At 48.7% G+C, this 14,628-nt stretch overlaps 4 protein-coding genes across 4 annotated transcripts; 3 read left to right on the top strand and 1 right to left on the bottom strand.

Moving 5' to 3' along the window:
- Positions 1–372: 372 nt before the first annotated feature.
- FOMMEDRAFT_85321 (uncharacterized protein) lies at positions 373–3,824 on the top strand (the record flags this gene model as incomplete). The annotated part of the gene is made up of 13 exons (XM_007266291.1): positions 373–459; positions 514–602; positions 656–752; positions 803–1,072; positions 1,133–1,258; positions 1,318–1,618; positions 1,680–1,912; positions 2,076–2,183; positions 2,278–2,406; positions 2,603–2,706; positions 2,809–3,073; positions 3,198–3,366; positions 3,472–3,824. The coding sequence occupies 13 exons, from the start codon at positions 373–375 to the stop codon at positions 3,822–3,824; spliced, it is 2,331 nt and encodes a 776-aa protein (XP_007266353.1).
- A 1,744-nt stretch (positions 3,825–5,568) lies between these two features.
- On the top strand, positions 5,569–6,363 carry FOMMEDRAFT_65248 (uncharacterized protein; the record flags this gene model as incomplete). Its single annotated transcript, XM_007266290.1, has 5 exons — positions 5,569–5,757; positions 5,822–5,878; positions 5,949–6,010; positions 6,068–6,147; positions 6,209–6,363. Coding segments are annotated over 5 exons (543 nt in total), but the record flags the coding sequence as incomplete, so codon positions are not given.
- A 4,568-nt stretch (positions 6,364–10,931) lies between these two features.
- Positions 10,932–11,632, bottom strand: FOMMEDRAFT_155961 (uncharacterized protein; the record flags this gene model as incomplete). Its single annotated transcript, XM_007266289.1, has 2 exons — positions 10,932–11,528; positions 11,627–11,632. The coding sequence occupies 2 exons, from the start codon at positions 11,630–11,632 to the stop codon at positions 10,932–10,934; spliced, it is 603 nt and encodes a 200-aa protein (XP_007266351.1).
- Positions 11,633–11,778: 146 nt separating this feature from the next.
- Positions 11,779–12,809, top strand: FOMMEDRAFT_86091 (uncharacterized protein; the record flags this gene model as incomplete). Its single annotated transcript, XM_007266288.1, has 3 exons — positions 11,779–12,024; positions 12,080–12,239; positions 12,316–12,809. The coding sequence occupies 3 exons, from the start codon at positions 11,779–11,781 to the stop codon at positions 12,807–12,809; spliced, it is 900 nt and encodes a 299-aa protein (XP_007266350.1).
- Between the last annotated feature and the right edge of the window lie 1,819 nt (positions 12,810–14,628).

Below are 14,628 nucleotides of genomic sequence, written 5' to 3'. Positions count from 1 at the left end.
AATGTCTAATGCATTATGTGATTTATGCATAATAACAACGCATTTTGGCTGAATAAAAGTTCATGAAATACGACATTAAACATTATTGTGTGATGCAATTAGTTATCTCTGCACTGTGAGCATATGTGCTATCCTGGGCCTGCGACAAGAATTAGATGTATGATTATATAATTTATTATTTTTGGGAAAGTGATCGATCGTCGATCACCTTCCATTTACGACTCATTTCGAGTCACGACATCTGGCTGGACTCGTGGCAGCACCTCTACTTGACACGGGTGAATGCCCCTCCTTCTAACTTCACACTTTCGCCTTAGCTGCCACACCTGTACATATTGGATACGATATCCGTCGTTATCGACGAGTCGGAGGATGGCTTCGCAATCGACTTGGGCCCCTCCTGCCGGACCATCGGACGAGCCATCGCTCAAAATTTATAACTCATTGACGAAGACCAAGGTCCGTGCTTCGGCCGATTTCACGAAACTAACGTGTTGATTCTGTTGATAATAGACTGACTTCGTGCCCCGGAATGGTCGGCTTGTAAAATGGTACAACTGCGGTCCGACGGTTTACGATGCTTCGCATATGGGCCATGCCAGGTACGCTTTATGGACGGACGTAGACTGGATCTATGCAAATGATATCCCTGCAGGAACTATGTAACACAAGACGTCTTACGGCGCATCTTGGTAGACTATTTTGGATATGATGTCCATTTTGTTATGAACGTTACCGACATAGACGACAAGGTGCGTGCGTCATTTCGCCACGCCATAACCGTATTTATGAAGAATTTCAGATTATTAGAAGATCACGCGAGAACCACCTTCTCGATAAATTCAAATCTAATGCAAGTGCTCTCACTACTAATCTCATCGCGGAAGTCGAGGACGCGTGGAAGGTATACCTTCGAACTCAGCTTGCGAAAGCGCTGGAAGAAACGGAATTACCGGAAGAAGGCCGTGAATTGGAATGGTGGGGAGTCATCTGGGACAAGGCCCAGGATGCCGAGTGGAGGCAGGATCGCATGAAGAAAGACGATAAATTTGATATGCACTTAAAGGCGTTGGTAGGCTCCGCAATGCATTGATAATCGTGCAATGCTACAACTGAAATGTATTTATTATAGGATACTTCCAAGAGAGCGTTGTCCGCATCAAAGGCCCTGGTTACGAAAGGACAAACGTCTTCAGAAGACGCTTTACGGCTAATAGACGAGTCACAAGATGTTCTTGTCAAAGCGCTTGATAAAAAGGTTCGCTTTGACCGGCTTCGCAACTTTACGTTCTGAACGTTGACTGATTAAACTTTAAGTATGGCAATGAGGTCACCGATCCGGCACTCTCGCGGTCTCTCGCTCGGTATTGGGAAGGAGAATTTTTCAAGGATATGACGAGACTCCGTGTTCGTCCGCCAGATACACTCACTCGCGTGACAGAATATCTGCCAGAAATCATCGCATTTGTTGAACAGGTCATAAAGAATGGCTATGCTTACGAGAGTGAAGGCAGCGTCTACTTCGACGCGGGTGCTTTTGAGCAGGCTGATGGACACGCGTATCCGAAACTCCAACCCGGCAGCAAAGGCAACAGAGAGCTACTTGAGGAAGGCGAAGGTACCGTCCAGTTATAGATATATGACTTCCGACTTGTTGAATTCTCAATCACGCATTACAGGTGTACTTGCACCGAAGGCGGTGGGCCAGCGGTCAAAGAGCGACTTCGCCTTGTGGAAGAACTCAAAGCCTGGCGAGCCGTCGTGGCCGTCGCCTTGGGGCGCGGGCCGTCCGGGATGGCATATCGAATGCTCTGTAATGGCTAGTGCTATTTTCGGTGACAATATGGACATTCATTCCGGCGGAATTGACCTGGCATTTCCTCACCACGATAATGAAATGGCCCAATCCGAGGTGAGTCGATAGAGACACCGAGCTTTCTGCCTCATGTTGAGACTAACGAATTACCTTGCGTTTTGTCGCGGCTTTCCCTTCTCTTATATGTCCGCTTATGCATTCTCGGAAATCATTGTACTCTTCTGACCGCCTAACTCGTTCGGGAATTCTTTTCCAATAGGCTTATCACAATTGTAACCAATGGGTTAATTACTTTATACACACGGGGCATCTTCACATCGAGGGTCTGAAAATGAGCAAATCACTCAAGAATTTCATCACTATTGACGTGAGTGAATTCAAATCCTTACTCGGTTCTTTGTCTGCCTTTTCTGACTGCCCGGAAATATATGCTGAACTACATCATGACTTTATCCGCATAGGAAATACTTCAGCGTTACTCTGCGCGGCAACTGCGCCTTGCGTTCCTGACGCAGCTTTGGAATTCAAAGGTAGACTTTACCGATAGCCTCATGACGGGAGAAGTCCGCACGATAGAAACAACCCTTAATGTATGTTCATCTTTGCAGCAATCTAATTCAGAGCTCCAACGGCGAACTCACGGTTCTTTCATTGTGCACATGTCGTTGTATTCTTTCTTACCATCCTTGACTGTCGAACTTGTGATGTGGATGGTGCTTGTTTCTTTTGGTCCTAACCGCGTCTTCCGATTCTTCCCCCGAACCTCCTGTGGACCGATTCATATAGAATTTTTTCGCCACCATCAAAGCCATATGCCTGGCCCAGACACAAAACCAGCCGAGCGAAGAACAGCATCGATATGGTGCTCCAGAACGTGAATTGCAAGACTTGTTAGTATTCTTCCCACCAATTGGCGCATGTGGACGTTTGTATTGGCTGTGCCACGTTGCGTCTCATCTGCTTTCACCGGTCTGATCCATGTGCTTATTTAGCTTCCGGGAGACGCAGACCGCCTTCCGGGCCGCGTTGTGCGATTCTTTCAATACACCGTTGGCACTTGAGACGCTGCTGAAACTCGTATCACGGACAAACGTGTACGTCAATGCGCAAGGCAGAAGCTTAAACGTGGATGTTGTCGAACAGCTCGCCTCTTGGGTCGGGAAAATGCTACGAATGTTCGGCCTTGGTGAAGGCCCCGCAGCAAATTCAGATGCCGAGATCGGGTGGGGCGAGGAACGGGAAAGCGGTCCAATAAACGTAAGTTGCCGTTGCTCTACCGTCTATTAATCAAAATAAGTCGTTGCATATCGCACGTCTATTTTTGTACATCAAGCCTTAAAAGATAAAGTATTGCTGACCATCCTGTAAACTGATTTAGAAGGATGAAATACTCATGCCCTACTTGCGGACTTTGTCCTCCTTCCGGGACGGTGTCAGACATCTTGCGATCGCGGGTGGAGATGGGGCGCTCCAAAGCATTCTCGCACTCTGTGACCAAGTCCGGGACGTAGATCTTGTCCCACTAGGAGTCGCTCTGGATGACCAAGAAGGTGCGTGCTCGGCCAGGCATGCCACTTTGTTCTACAAATGTTCTTATTTGATTGCTACAAATCCGTTTCATGTCGTTCATCCGGTATATTCATCCGCCCTCATAGATGGAAAAGCCCTTATCAAACTCGTCGATCCCGCACAGTTACAAAGAGCTCGCGACGAGAAGCGAGCCTTAGCCGAAGCAAAGGCTGCTAAGAAAGCAGCCGTGGCAGACGCAGAGCGCCAAAAGCGTTTGGCTAAGCTCGAGAAAGGCCGCACACCGCCCAGCGAGCTGTTTAAACCTCCGAACGTCCCCGCGGGTACATATGGCACATATGATGACTCCGGAATTCCGTTGACAGACGGCGAGGGAAATCCGCTCAGCAAGAACGCCGCCAAAAAGGTACAGAAGGACTACGCCGCCCAGGTGAAGGCGCATCAGGAGTTTCTAGCGTGGCAGGCAAAGGAAGGCAGTTGACGGGGTTCCGTTGCGCCAGACGCTTGTTGCTGTGCGTCTACTTACTGTAGTGACGTCGAGACAGCCTCGCATTGCCCGTCGTTACAATTCAATAGAGCTGAAGAGTTGTTGGATTTGAATTGTATTGCTTCTTCTCGACGCCCCTCCATTATAGGCTGCGCTGATCATTAATATTTATCAAAAGCGAGCCGTACTTCATAGCGGATGTAACGTTTCTCCAACGTGATAGCCAACACGCGACTCCCTGCGGCCCTTTGGCTGATTGGCGATGAGAAGCCGTTTGTTCCTGCTCACATTCGGTTGTCCTTCTTGAGTGTATTCAGCGAAATGAATCTCCGCGGCAATTCAGCTTCGAATGGCGCCGGTGCGTATCAAAAGAAAGTCGAAGCGGACTTTAATCCACAAGTAATCGTCTCGTGATCATCAACGCCCGTTCTGCTGCCATTTGGTCATAATAGCATTTGAAACTGAGCCAGTTCGCGAAGAAAATAGGCTCAAATTACGTCCCCTCGAAACTAGCAGATTATCCACTATTCAATTTGATCCTGACATTGATACTCGGACGCAAAACGCAACTAAGTGTAAGTGTGGAGGAAAGTTCCGAATGCCGCGTTTGCGAGTAAGAAAATTCACAGAATCGGAAACACATTGACATTAGGAAGCGAAGCAAAAATATTAATCTCCCTCTTGTCATAGCCACCTTGAGAACTTCTCCGTTAGTTGGGAGAGAACGCCGCCGTTGGCACACAGCTGCACTCTCGCTCACGCGGTCGAGATCGGATGGATTTGGAGTTATGCCCGGGGAGATGGCTGCTGCAAGGTACATACATAACTCTGTTTGCGAAGAAAATTCAGGGCATTACTTAGTCTCCACGTCTATCGCGGGACTTTCGGCGCACTTTTGTACAGAGCTACTGAATTGTTATTCACATTGAATCTTGATTGCGGTTAATCGCACACATCAGCGAAATATATATGAGCGGGGCGGAAGCATAAGCACGAATTCCGACGTCATCCCTCGTTCCTTTGTATTCGCGTTTTGCTTCGTGTTGAAACAAAGCAACCCTTTTATAATGAGGCTTTCTTGCATGCCTTGGCGGAGGGACGGAATATGATACGGTTCCGGATCTGCTCATTGGCTGCCGCGAAGATCGTGGGTTTGAGGTATATGCAACACTAATCGAGATCCAAGGAGTGATTTTGAGACGACTTGTCGCGCTCAGAGTATCGTTCCTGACGCTAGTCATTTCCGTCGACCAGAGACGAGAAGCAGCACTGACGGAGACCTGCCAGGCAAGGAAAGCCTAACCCGTACGTACGTACATAACATTTAATATTGATCCCGAAGTTCTATTCTGCTCCTAAAACAGGCTCAAGGAACTCGTTCGAATGCGATGCGGTGCGATGCAAGATAAATAAGGTTTCTTGTTGCCGAATCACCGATGAAAAGAAACCAAATTTAGCATTCGATTAAGTACACACAGAGCCCATCGTCGGGTCCATCTGGTCTAATGCAAATTGGATAAGCCGAGCGAACACTTTCGTCCTGGCACCGCACGAGCATCTGTTTACCAAAACCCAATCAAGCTCTTTGGCTTAAATACCAGTGCGATGGCTGATCTTTTGTCTCCACAACCTCTGCTGCGCCCGCTGGCACTACTACTACCCTACCTGAGCCTCTTGCTCCCGTGTAGCGAAGACTACCATGTACCACCGTCACCCTAATCCTGCTGCTCTGCCGCGCATGCAGCCTCCAACTTGCACTGGCATACGTATTCGCTCTGTCCAAGACGCCCATATCCTCTTCCATGCTGTTTATCTTGATGTCCTGCCCATGGTCACCAGGCGCCTCGATACTGAGGAGCGTCGTGCAGTACGGGCTGGGAACGTCTACATCTGGGAAGAGCGAGGTCGCAACTCTGAAGCTACCGGAGTAAGCTAATTGTCTTCTCGTGACAAAGACACCTGTCAAATTTAATTTGTTAATTGTATTTTAGTTGGGAATTGAGCGGTGGACGGATGGTATCCGATGGAGCGCATCTCGCGTACGCGACGTAAGATCTTGTTCTTTTTTGTCACTAAGTTACTGGACAGCAGCTTACTTATGCGTCTTTGTTTGAACAGGAGTTTCTATTGTATCATGAACGCGAACCTAATGCGGACTATGAGTTCACCGATAGTGAGTTGTAAGTACTGAGCTTCTCATCACGTCTTCCATAAAAGATACTAAGCCTATTATCTAGAGGCGCGAGTTTCCGTCTCGTCAAGCAAACGTACTCGGTTTTTGTCGAGACAAGTCAGGGTCGACGCAAGTGGCACCTTAGTACGTTTCATTATTCCTTGAAAGAAAAAATTGCGCTAACGCGTAATCTGAACTAAACCAGCTGCGTACTTTATTCCCGGATCCGTCAACCAGTTGCGTACTATTGATGACATTCCTGCCCTAGCCAACATCCGCCCTCCAGAAGGCATGTACACCAGCGCGAAAATGGGTAAAGGTCGAGCTCGTGGTGAGTACTACCCCACCGACATCCATAGCGGGAGCTCGTCCTCTGGAGCCGCCATATCTGGACCGCAATACCCACCGCCACCGATATACGCGCCATACCCTGGTCCGCACCTTACCTCGCCGGGTTCGGGATCACGAGAAAGCGTTTCGCCGCAGGCGCTTCGCACGCCGAATTGGAACCAAGGTCAGCCAGGTGCATCGTCTTCTTCGCCACCGTCATCCTCTAGTCTGGATAGGCAACCGCTGCCGAACCCTTCGCGCCTTCTCCCTCCTCCTCCCCTCGGACTCCATCCTGCTCCGCCAGTGCAGAGCCCATACTCGCCCCGGCATCCGCTTGACAACGAGGCTCTTCGGTCTCTGGGAAGAAACATTTAAACTGATGTCCGGATTGACCGGGTCTCCCAGAGGCCAAAATCTCCCATCCACTTCGATATGATGTGTACCTATTCATTTGCTTGTCTCAGCTGTCAAACGGACTGTTAGGAAGATTGTTGTATGAGTTGTACGCTGTTTGAATTTTAATGAAAGGTTACAGAGTCAAAAAGATTTTTCATTTGTGTGTTGTGCCTTAAATCACGTGGACTTCTAGACGCAATAACGGTCCCACTCGGGAGTCGGGAGTCGGAAGGTCACGAAGTCCAGCGGATTAAGCGGGGTTTGTTTGAACTGGGAAGCGCCAGAGTCTTGCATCGAGAACATCATATGATGCGGTTGCAGAAGGGCGAAGATGACCACGGTCTCGCAGGATTGGGTCGACGAAGACGATGGAACGAGTACCCTCATATGATCGCCGCATGTTTCGTTAGTGTTCGTTCCTGTACGCTGAGATCGTTTCGCCGAATGTCTGAGCCGAGCTAGCTACCCCAAGGCCGTCCATGCTGAAGATGGTTTACCTCGCGCGCCGCACATGCACTGACGTACATGTGCACGGAAACGCAATCGGGTCATCCGGTATACGCAGCATCTCGGCATCGATCGTGGCATCGAGAACGCTAATAGGCATTTTGCCATGTAATTGCTAATGCTAAGTCTCTCATGAATCACATCGTGGCAGTATTACGGACCGAACAATTCCGCCGCCGGCTTATGTGCGGAGTCAGGGTAAAGAAACCGCACGCTATTACAGGAGCAGGGACCGTGCACATGCATATTTCCATAGAAGGCTATACAATCTTGCTTCATCCGAATTAATATATCGCCCAAGAATGCTTGTTTGGCGCGACGTTTCGTCAGAGAAGAGATCGAGGTGCAAACTCCATATCAAATGCGATCAATAACCAGAATTTACGTTGTTGCGATGATACCAGTCTTGAATGGACCCGCCATCGAAAGGGTAATTATTAAATAGCCTCGTCAAGTGTTCTTCCACCTATCCCTTTCGGCAAGCCCGTACTGAGGAAATGGCGGAAATACCAGATGATCAAGATAGTTCCTTGGCGTGTCAAACCTATTGAATGCTATTGTACCAGCGCCGAAACGATGGCTAGTTTCATCACAAGAGCTGGCTTTCATGGGTATAACTCGACTCGTTATATCCCCTTAAACAATGCCAGCAACACGATGGTAGATCCTCGCGTTCCCGGCGGTGATCGTTCATGAGAAAAAAGAAAGCTCGCTCGGAAGCTTGTGAAGGAGGGTTTGACTTCAAATTGGGTTCTCCCGCAAGGGCCGAGAGTAAGTAAACTAGCGTTTTTTGACGAGATCTACGCTTTAAGGGGATCTCCGTGCTAGCGCCAATGGGTCCTGATCTAGAATAGAATTATCACATAGGGCTGAGAAAAGTGCATCCATACCAATTTCGCGCAGCTCCACCATTTGTAGTAGAAGTCCCCAGTAAAGCCATTTATCCGGCACGCTGCATCCGATTCTGAGAGCCTCTGTTCGGAGACAGTAGGGATCGAAGCAGTCCCGGATAGCAAGTAAACGTCAGGCCAGAACTAGGGTAAGTTGCACGTCTTCACGACCTATGCTGAAGATTACGAATTTCATTTGAAATCCGTGGTAGCTCGAGACGATGTCTGAGACCGAGAACAGTCTAGGAGTTTAGAGTGAAGTGCATTTAACGGTCATGGTCGGCGAAGAACAGCGCCGAAATTCGGCAATCAGCTACAGCGCATTGCTTTCAAAGCAAGCTTTGACAAAGGAGTAGAGAGCGATGAATGGTATGAAAAATATGAAACTATGCATATAGTATGACATAGTACGCGGCTACAATCTTGCAGGCCGATGATTGAATGATGCATTGATGAGACTCCACAGGTCTCGATGTATATAGTCAACTATGGAAACTCGTTAGTCCTGTACGCCACCATTCTCTTACCTTCACACCACTAATCACAGCGCGGATGTCACAGGATAAACTGCTAAATCCACAGTTCTGCATCGTTAATAGAATGATTACGACACCTACAATTAATTCCCCTCGAAGTTATGCACGGTATTTCCGAAGAAATCGGGAATAGTCAGAAAGTGCGATAGTTCCATTGCAACAGCTTGCCATGTAGCATGCACACCTCTATCCGACCAATGTACGACCGCAGATAGCAGCTATAGCTCGCGGCGTGACCAATAGTCAAAGACAGACAGCACAGCCGAGTTAACTGGCTTCTTAATTATCAAAAAAGGCCCGGATTTTAGATAAAGTAGAATGTTTTGCGCGAAGCATTCGGATGAGTTTCTAGAGAACTGAGTATCATCGCGTCATAGACGCACGTTCATTATTAAAAGCAATGATCAGAAGGGCTTTCGAATTAAAAAAAGAAAATCTAAGAACAACTTACATTATTCATTGTACACGTTACACACTGATAAGCCGCTAAAGAGCCCGTGGAACGAACGTCGCTTCCCAAGTTCCGGGCGGGACCAAGAATGAGGAGCTCTTCTCAAGTGAGTGCGGGAGAACTCTGCCATCTATATGCTCGTGTTTGCAAATCATGGCCCATAGATACTCTGTATGTCCAGGTACCCTGGGAAAGTTCGGGAGAACGATCTGCCAGATGCCTTGGGTAGCGATGAGAATAAGGAGTCGACATATATATGTATATGCGCGACTAAGTGCGGATAAAGCTTCGAAGTTGTTCCCGCTGGCTGAATCGGTCGGCGCGAATGAAGGTTGCGCCGCGCTAGAACCACAAGGTTGAGCTTCGGAGCGCGAACTGTGTGTACATGCATGCGTCTATGAGGTTTTCGGAAGCATGAATTGCTTTGATTGTCAAAAAGAAAGTTGTAACGTGCCTCAAGGACAAAGAAGTGTGGAGAAGTTGTGGTGCATGGAAGTCATCATGCAGAATACTCGGTAGTGAATCAGGGAAATATTTGGTCCCTTTTCTTCACATTTGCCGATGCCTCGCCGAGAACCATTGAACCTCAAATGCTCGGGCTTGTGCAAGCAGCTGATTCCATTTCACGCTGCTGGTCCTCTACCGGTAAACAGGAAATCGGCGATGAAGACACCACCATTCAAGACTCCTCAGGCTGGCGGCGGCCGAAAGGTTCCACCGGGTAAGTGCGACCGCAACTCTCCGAAGGCACATGTGTTGTGCTTCCAGTCGATGCTCATCGACAGGCATTCAAAAGCTCAACAAGGAGGCAGCGGGATAACGAGAAGATGCTCCTAGCCGTTCATTACAAGTATTCAACGATCCGGGTGCAACCGAGTCGAGGTAATGCTTCCGAATCGAATTTGGAATACATGGCATGTGTGAGTACGCGCGCAAGACCGATGCGAGAATATAAACGAGGATGAAATTTGAAAATATCTTGATGGAGACGCACGAATTTGTTAGCAATAGACATTGACGGTATTATGATGAAAGCCGCAATAAGACCTTGGGACACATCGACACACTTCGCATTTCAAAATTAACCGAAAGGAGACAGACCTGCTCGACTTTCCATTGATAGTTAGACCTCACCTAGTCAAAGCTTTAGATGCGCAGAGCTGCAGCTGCACGCGGTGAGCACCCGAATACGAATAACGAATTGAAGCCACGAATGATATGGATACGCGTGCCCCTTTAGTATCGATTCTATATACGTTTTTGAAATGAGATGACATGGGAGATAGATATAACAGAATAAATTGAGACCCACCTTTACAGTTTATAGTTAGACAAGAGTGTATTGGCAATCAGCGAGTCAAAGCCAAACAGCCTTGTACTGATTGAAGACCTTGTTTCGGTGCAAGGGAACAAAGGACATGAACTACTGGGGAATGGCTGATGCCGTTTGGGGACCACCACGCTATTTTTGAACTTTGTCTGGCCGTTCTTTGATCGGATCGGCTGTCGCGATAATATACGAGCCCGCAACCGAATAGCAATGTCAACTCGCATTTATATGTGCAGAGCGGATAAATAACGGTCTGTAGTGCATACGGACGATGCTACCTACTCAATTGCAGGCGTCGATCGAGATAAACTTTCCAGCAATTCGTTTTGACATGATTCAAATGGAAGCTCCCAGAGCACATTAGCACATACTGTACATACCCGTACAATATGTGAGTGGTGAAATGCATCGGTCCAGACTGTTTGCCGTAGTTCCATGATCGCAAGATTCCGAAAAATAGCGCTCGATCTATTCCATAGTTACTTACTCTATCCCTCGCTCTCGGACATTGAGCGCGTCCGTATGGAGTTGAAAGGCCTGCTCCCGCATGGTGACGGCGCCGCGATCAAATAAACGACTGACACGGTGGAAAAGGCTTGGCAGGCAGAACAGGAGCCCCTTGTAGTTGGAGTTCTTTCCGCCGGAGGATATCTGTGCAGGGATGTGGGGATGGAAAGACTTGTGCACACGGCACGCTCACAACCCGTTCGGCATGGTACGTTGTCTGATGCAGAAACGTGCAGGAAAAGCTTCGCGGCAGAAGCAACGGCATAGGGGCGCTTGTTCTGTTTCGACACGCTGACCGGGAGAGCCGGAAATGGAAGCATAGCTCGATAGAGGGATAGAACATGGGTGATAGAACATGAGCCCAGCTGCTGGATAATGACAACCGCGGGGTGAATGAGTGCGCAGAGACAGGGTAAGACAAAGGCTGCTTCCGTCGCAGAAAGGTGCGAACGAATCGGGAAGCATGATCTCTCAGGCCTAGAGGGAGAAATGGCGCGCCCATTGAGCCTGATCTGTGGCCGAGTGCCGACGGGGGTTGCAAGGGGCACATGAAATGCTGTCAGCCAATCGGACAGAGGCTGAGGTGATGGCGGGCGAAAGTTAGGAAATTGCGTGGGAACGAAATTGAGGATTTAACTTTAGTCGCGGTTGAGTTTTAAGGTTAGCCGCTTGCAACCGACATGTGCCTGCTTGCCCTTTCCGGACAAATAAGTGTAACAATTATGTAACTCTGGCCTCTGCTTGCCCTCTGCATTCTCTCTCTCTCTCTACACCCACCTCCTCCACCCGCTTGATCCACCATCCACCACGCTCGCTCTGCCACCCACGATGCAGCAGCCGACGTGCTCAAATATCCGCATTCGCTCAACGCGCGACGCTCACATCATCTTCCATGCAGTCTCCCTCAATATCCTGCCCATCATTTCCAGGCGTCTCGACGCCGATGAGCGCGCAGCACTCCGCTCGGGTTGCGTCTACGCCTGGGAGGAGCGAGGTCCGCATACAGAGGTAACCGGCCTCGGCATTGAACGTTTCACGGAAGGCAGACGCTGGGGCCCCTCACGCGTCCGGGATGTGAGTTTCCTTGCTGGCTCATGCTTTTCCCCTGTATGCCAATTATGTCGCGCAGGAATTCCTTTTCTACTACGAGAAGAGCCCTCCTGGACACCTGAGAGACAAGGAGAACCCCTACCTCGAGGAGCGGATGCGTAAGCATTGGGATCCCCTTGTAAAGCAAACCTACAGCGTTTGGGTAGACAGTCCCAGAGGTCGCCGAAAGTGGCATTTGAGTAAGCCTTCCCAGTCATATCGAAGCTTCCCCCTATGGAGACTGACTGAATTGCGGCTCCGCCGAATCACCCGCAGCCGCCTACTTTACTCAGGCAACTGTCGACCGCTTGCAGACTGTGGATGACCTGCCCCAGTTAGCAGGTATCGAAGTTCCGCCTGGAAAATACATTTCAACGCGCCTTGGAAAGCCGCGGAGGCAAGATGATTCTATTGTCGCCGGAACTGCTGGTCATACAGCCGATCCGCCGTCTCACGACGTATTTCGGCCAACAAACGCGACTACATCGCGCACTTATGCACCGTTTCCAATGCCGTACCAAGTCACACCTCCAGTTCCGCCCGTAGGGCCTCCGCAGAATGTCTATGACCATCGCCAACAATACTATGGACATCCGCCCCCGCCTATGAACGGATATGATTACCCTCAACAGCAATTACTCGGAAGACCGATCCACCCAGTTCCCGAACCGAACAGGCAATATTACAGTAAGAGGATGTTTATGGGACGTTATAAAATTGTTAATATCTCCTTTCACAGATGGAGCTCCTACAGTTCGCCATCCCGCTGAGTACTCCCAAGCTGCGCCTCATGGCTACTACACGCGACCAGACTACAATGGCTTTCATTCTTACCAGAACTATAATGCACCGCCGCAATACACGTACACTCCTCCTGCAAATTCTCATGCTAACTCGCAACTTCCGACTCCGACATCAGCAAGTACTCGATCAAGCCCAACATATTCACAGCATGAATATTCTGAACACGCTACTTATTCTGCTTCGCCGCCACTCCCATACGAATCACCGGCTGCAGGTGGTTCGGTGTCGTTAACCTCACAGCCTTATCAGACCCTTCTTCCTTCTACCTATGATGGGATAAAGCGTCCACCGCCGATCAGTATTCCGTCACCAACAAGAGCCGGGCTTCCTTCTCCCGAATCCACGGTTCCGGGTGGTACGAGCGCTTCACCGCGTCGCCCCACGCTTACACTTCCACCACACCTGGCCAACCGACTTTCACCCCCTGTATCGGATGCGAGAGATGAGCACCTGCAGAACGGTTCACCAGCACTATCGCCACCGCACTCCCCACTTAGCGCTACTTCCTCATCTAGTGTCCCTGGTGGGAAGCAGCTGAACCTTGCACCACTCCGGACGCTAGTCCGAGCACAGGCGCATCCGTACCGGCGCGACAAATTTGATGACAAGGCATTGAAGGCTTTCACAGGGCGCAAGGGTTCCGACTGACCCACTTACGGCACTTGCTTTCCGAGTATATCCGTGGAAACGTGAAGCCTGAATGAGATCAAACGTGCGCTTTGCCTTAAGAGGCTAGTCGACTTCCATGTCGAAAAGTATCAAGCAACACGAGCGCGAAGTCGAGTTACGAGTAAACAAAGGGGCGTATCTGACCTTCTCAACTTCTGCACATTTAGGGCGTCGCGCAACTTTCGACCGGTTGTTAACGGCGTCTTTCTGCCGCCTTATGCTTTCTTTTGATTTGAATCTCGATTTCACTACACACTCGAAGAAATAGGACCTTGTCCATATGCTACCTCCGCATGCCCCTTATGGCATTGCCTTTACTCTCGGACAGTTCGCCTTCTGGCCGCATGTTGCACTTGCATTCCAACGACATTTTTATAACGCCTTCTATCGACTCATATACCACTGTATTGATGCTGAGTCATTTTCACCGTTCAACCCCAAATGCATGTTGATTCAGTTGCTTCGTGGCGCCCGTGTTCTTTCCTTAATTCCGGCTCTGCTATATTCCGGGCGAAGCGGCATCAGTCAGTCAGATGCTGATATCCTTTGTTTTCTTCATTGCGTAACGCATAGTGTAACTTTAGCAGAGTTCATCCATAACTTTCCTTGGTTTTATCTTTCAGCTGAAAGGCGTTGTTGCTACTCTTACGTCCCTCCCATTGTTTGTTTGTTCGCCTTTGACTTCATGTTGTGCTGTACAATTCGGCTCCCTTACCTCATTCCGCCCAGTTCTTTCATTGTTTAATTTTTTTCATCCTAAATTAGCCATCATCACTTGCTGCCGTTATAACCTTTTCTTATTTTAGTTTCTGTTCTTCGGACATTGTATCATTAACAGTGCGTTCCTCATGTAAACAAGCTTATGTAGGAATGCATGTGCGCCTAGTCAATATTTCGCTTTTTTATTTACTTACTTTTTTATTAAAAATTTATTGATTATTGGCATATTCCTCCGAAAGAGGAAAATATAAAATATGTACGCATGAGTTTTATTCCTTCAGGACAGATCGAACAAATCATCGCATTTTTCTACAGTCTGACAAGGCAACTCCCGTGTGCAATAATCGATTATAAGGACCTTATATTCACCACAATATGTACAAAATATGTGTTATA

Source organism: Fomitiporia mediterranea, assembly GCF_000271605.1.
Source record: "Fomitiporia mediterranea MF3/22 unplaced genomic scaffold FOMMEscaffold_6, whole genome shotgun sequence".
Taxonomy (NCBI): Eukaryota; Fungi; Basidiomycota; class Agaricomycetes; order Hymenochaetales; family Hymenochaetaceae; genus Fomitiporia; species Fomitiporia mediterranea.
This window is presented reverse-complemented; position numbering and strand designations above follow the sequence as displayed.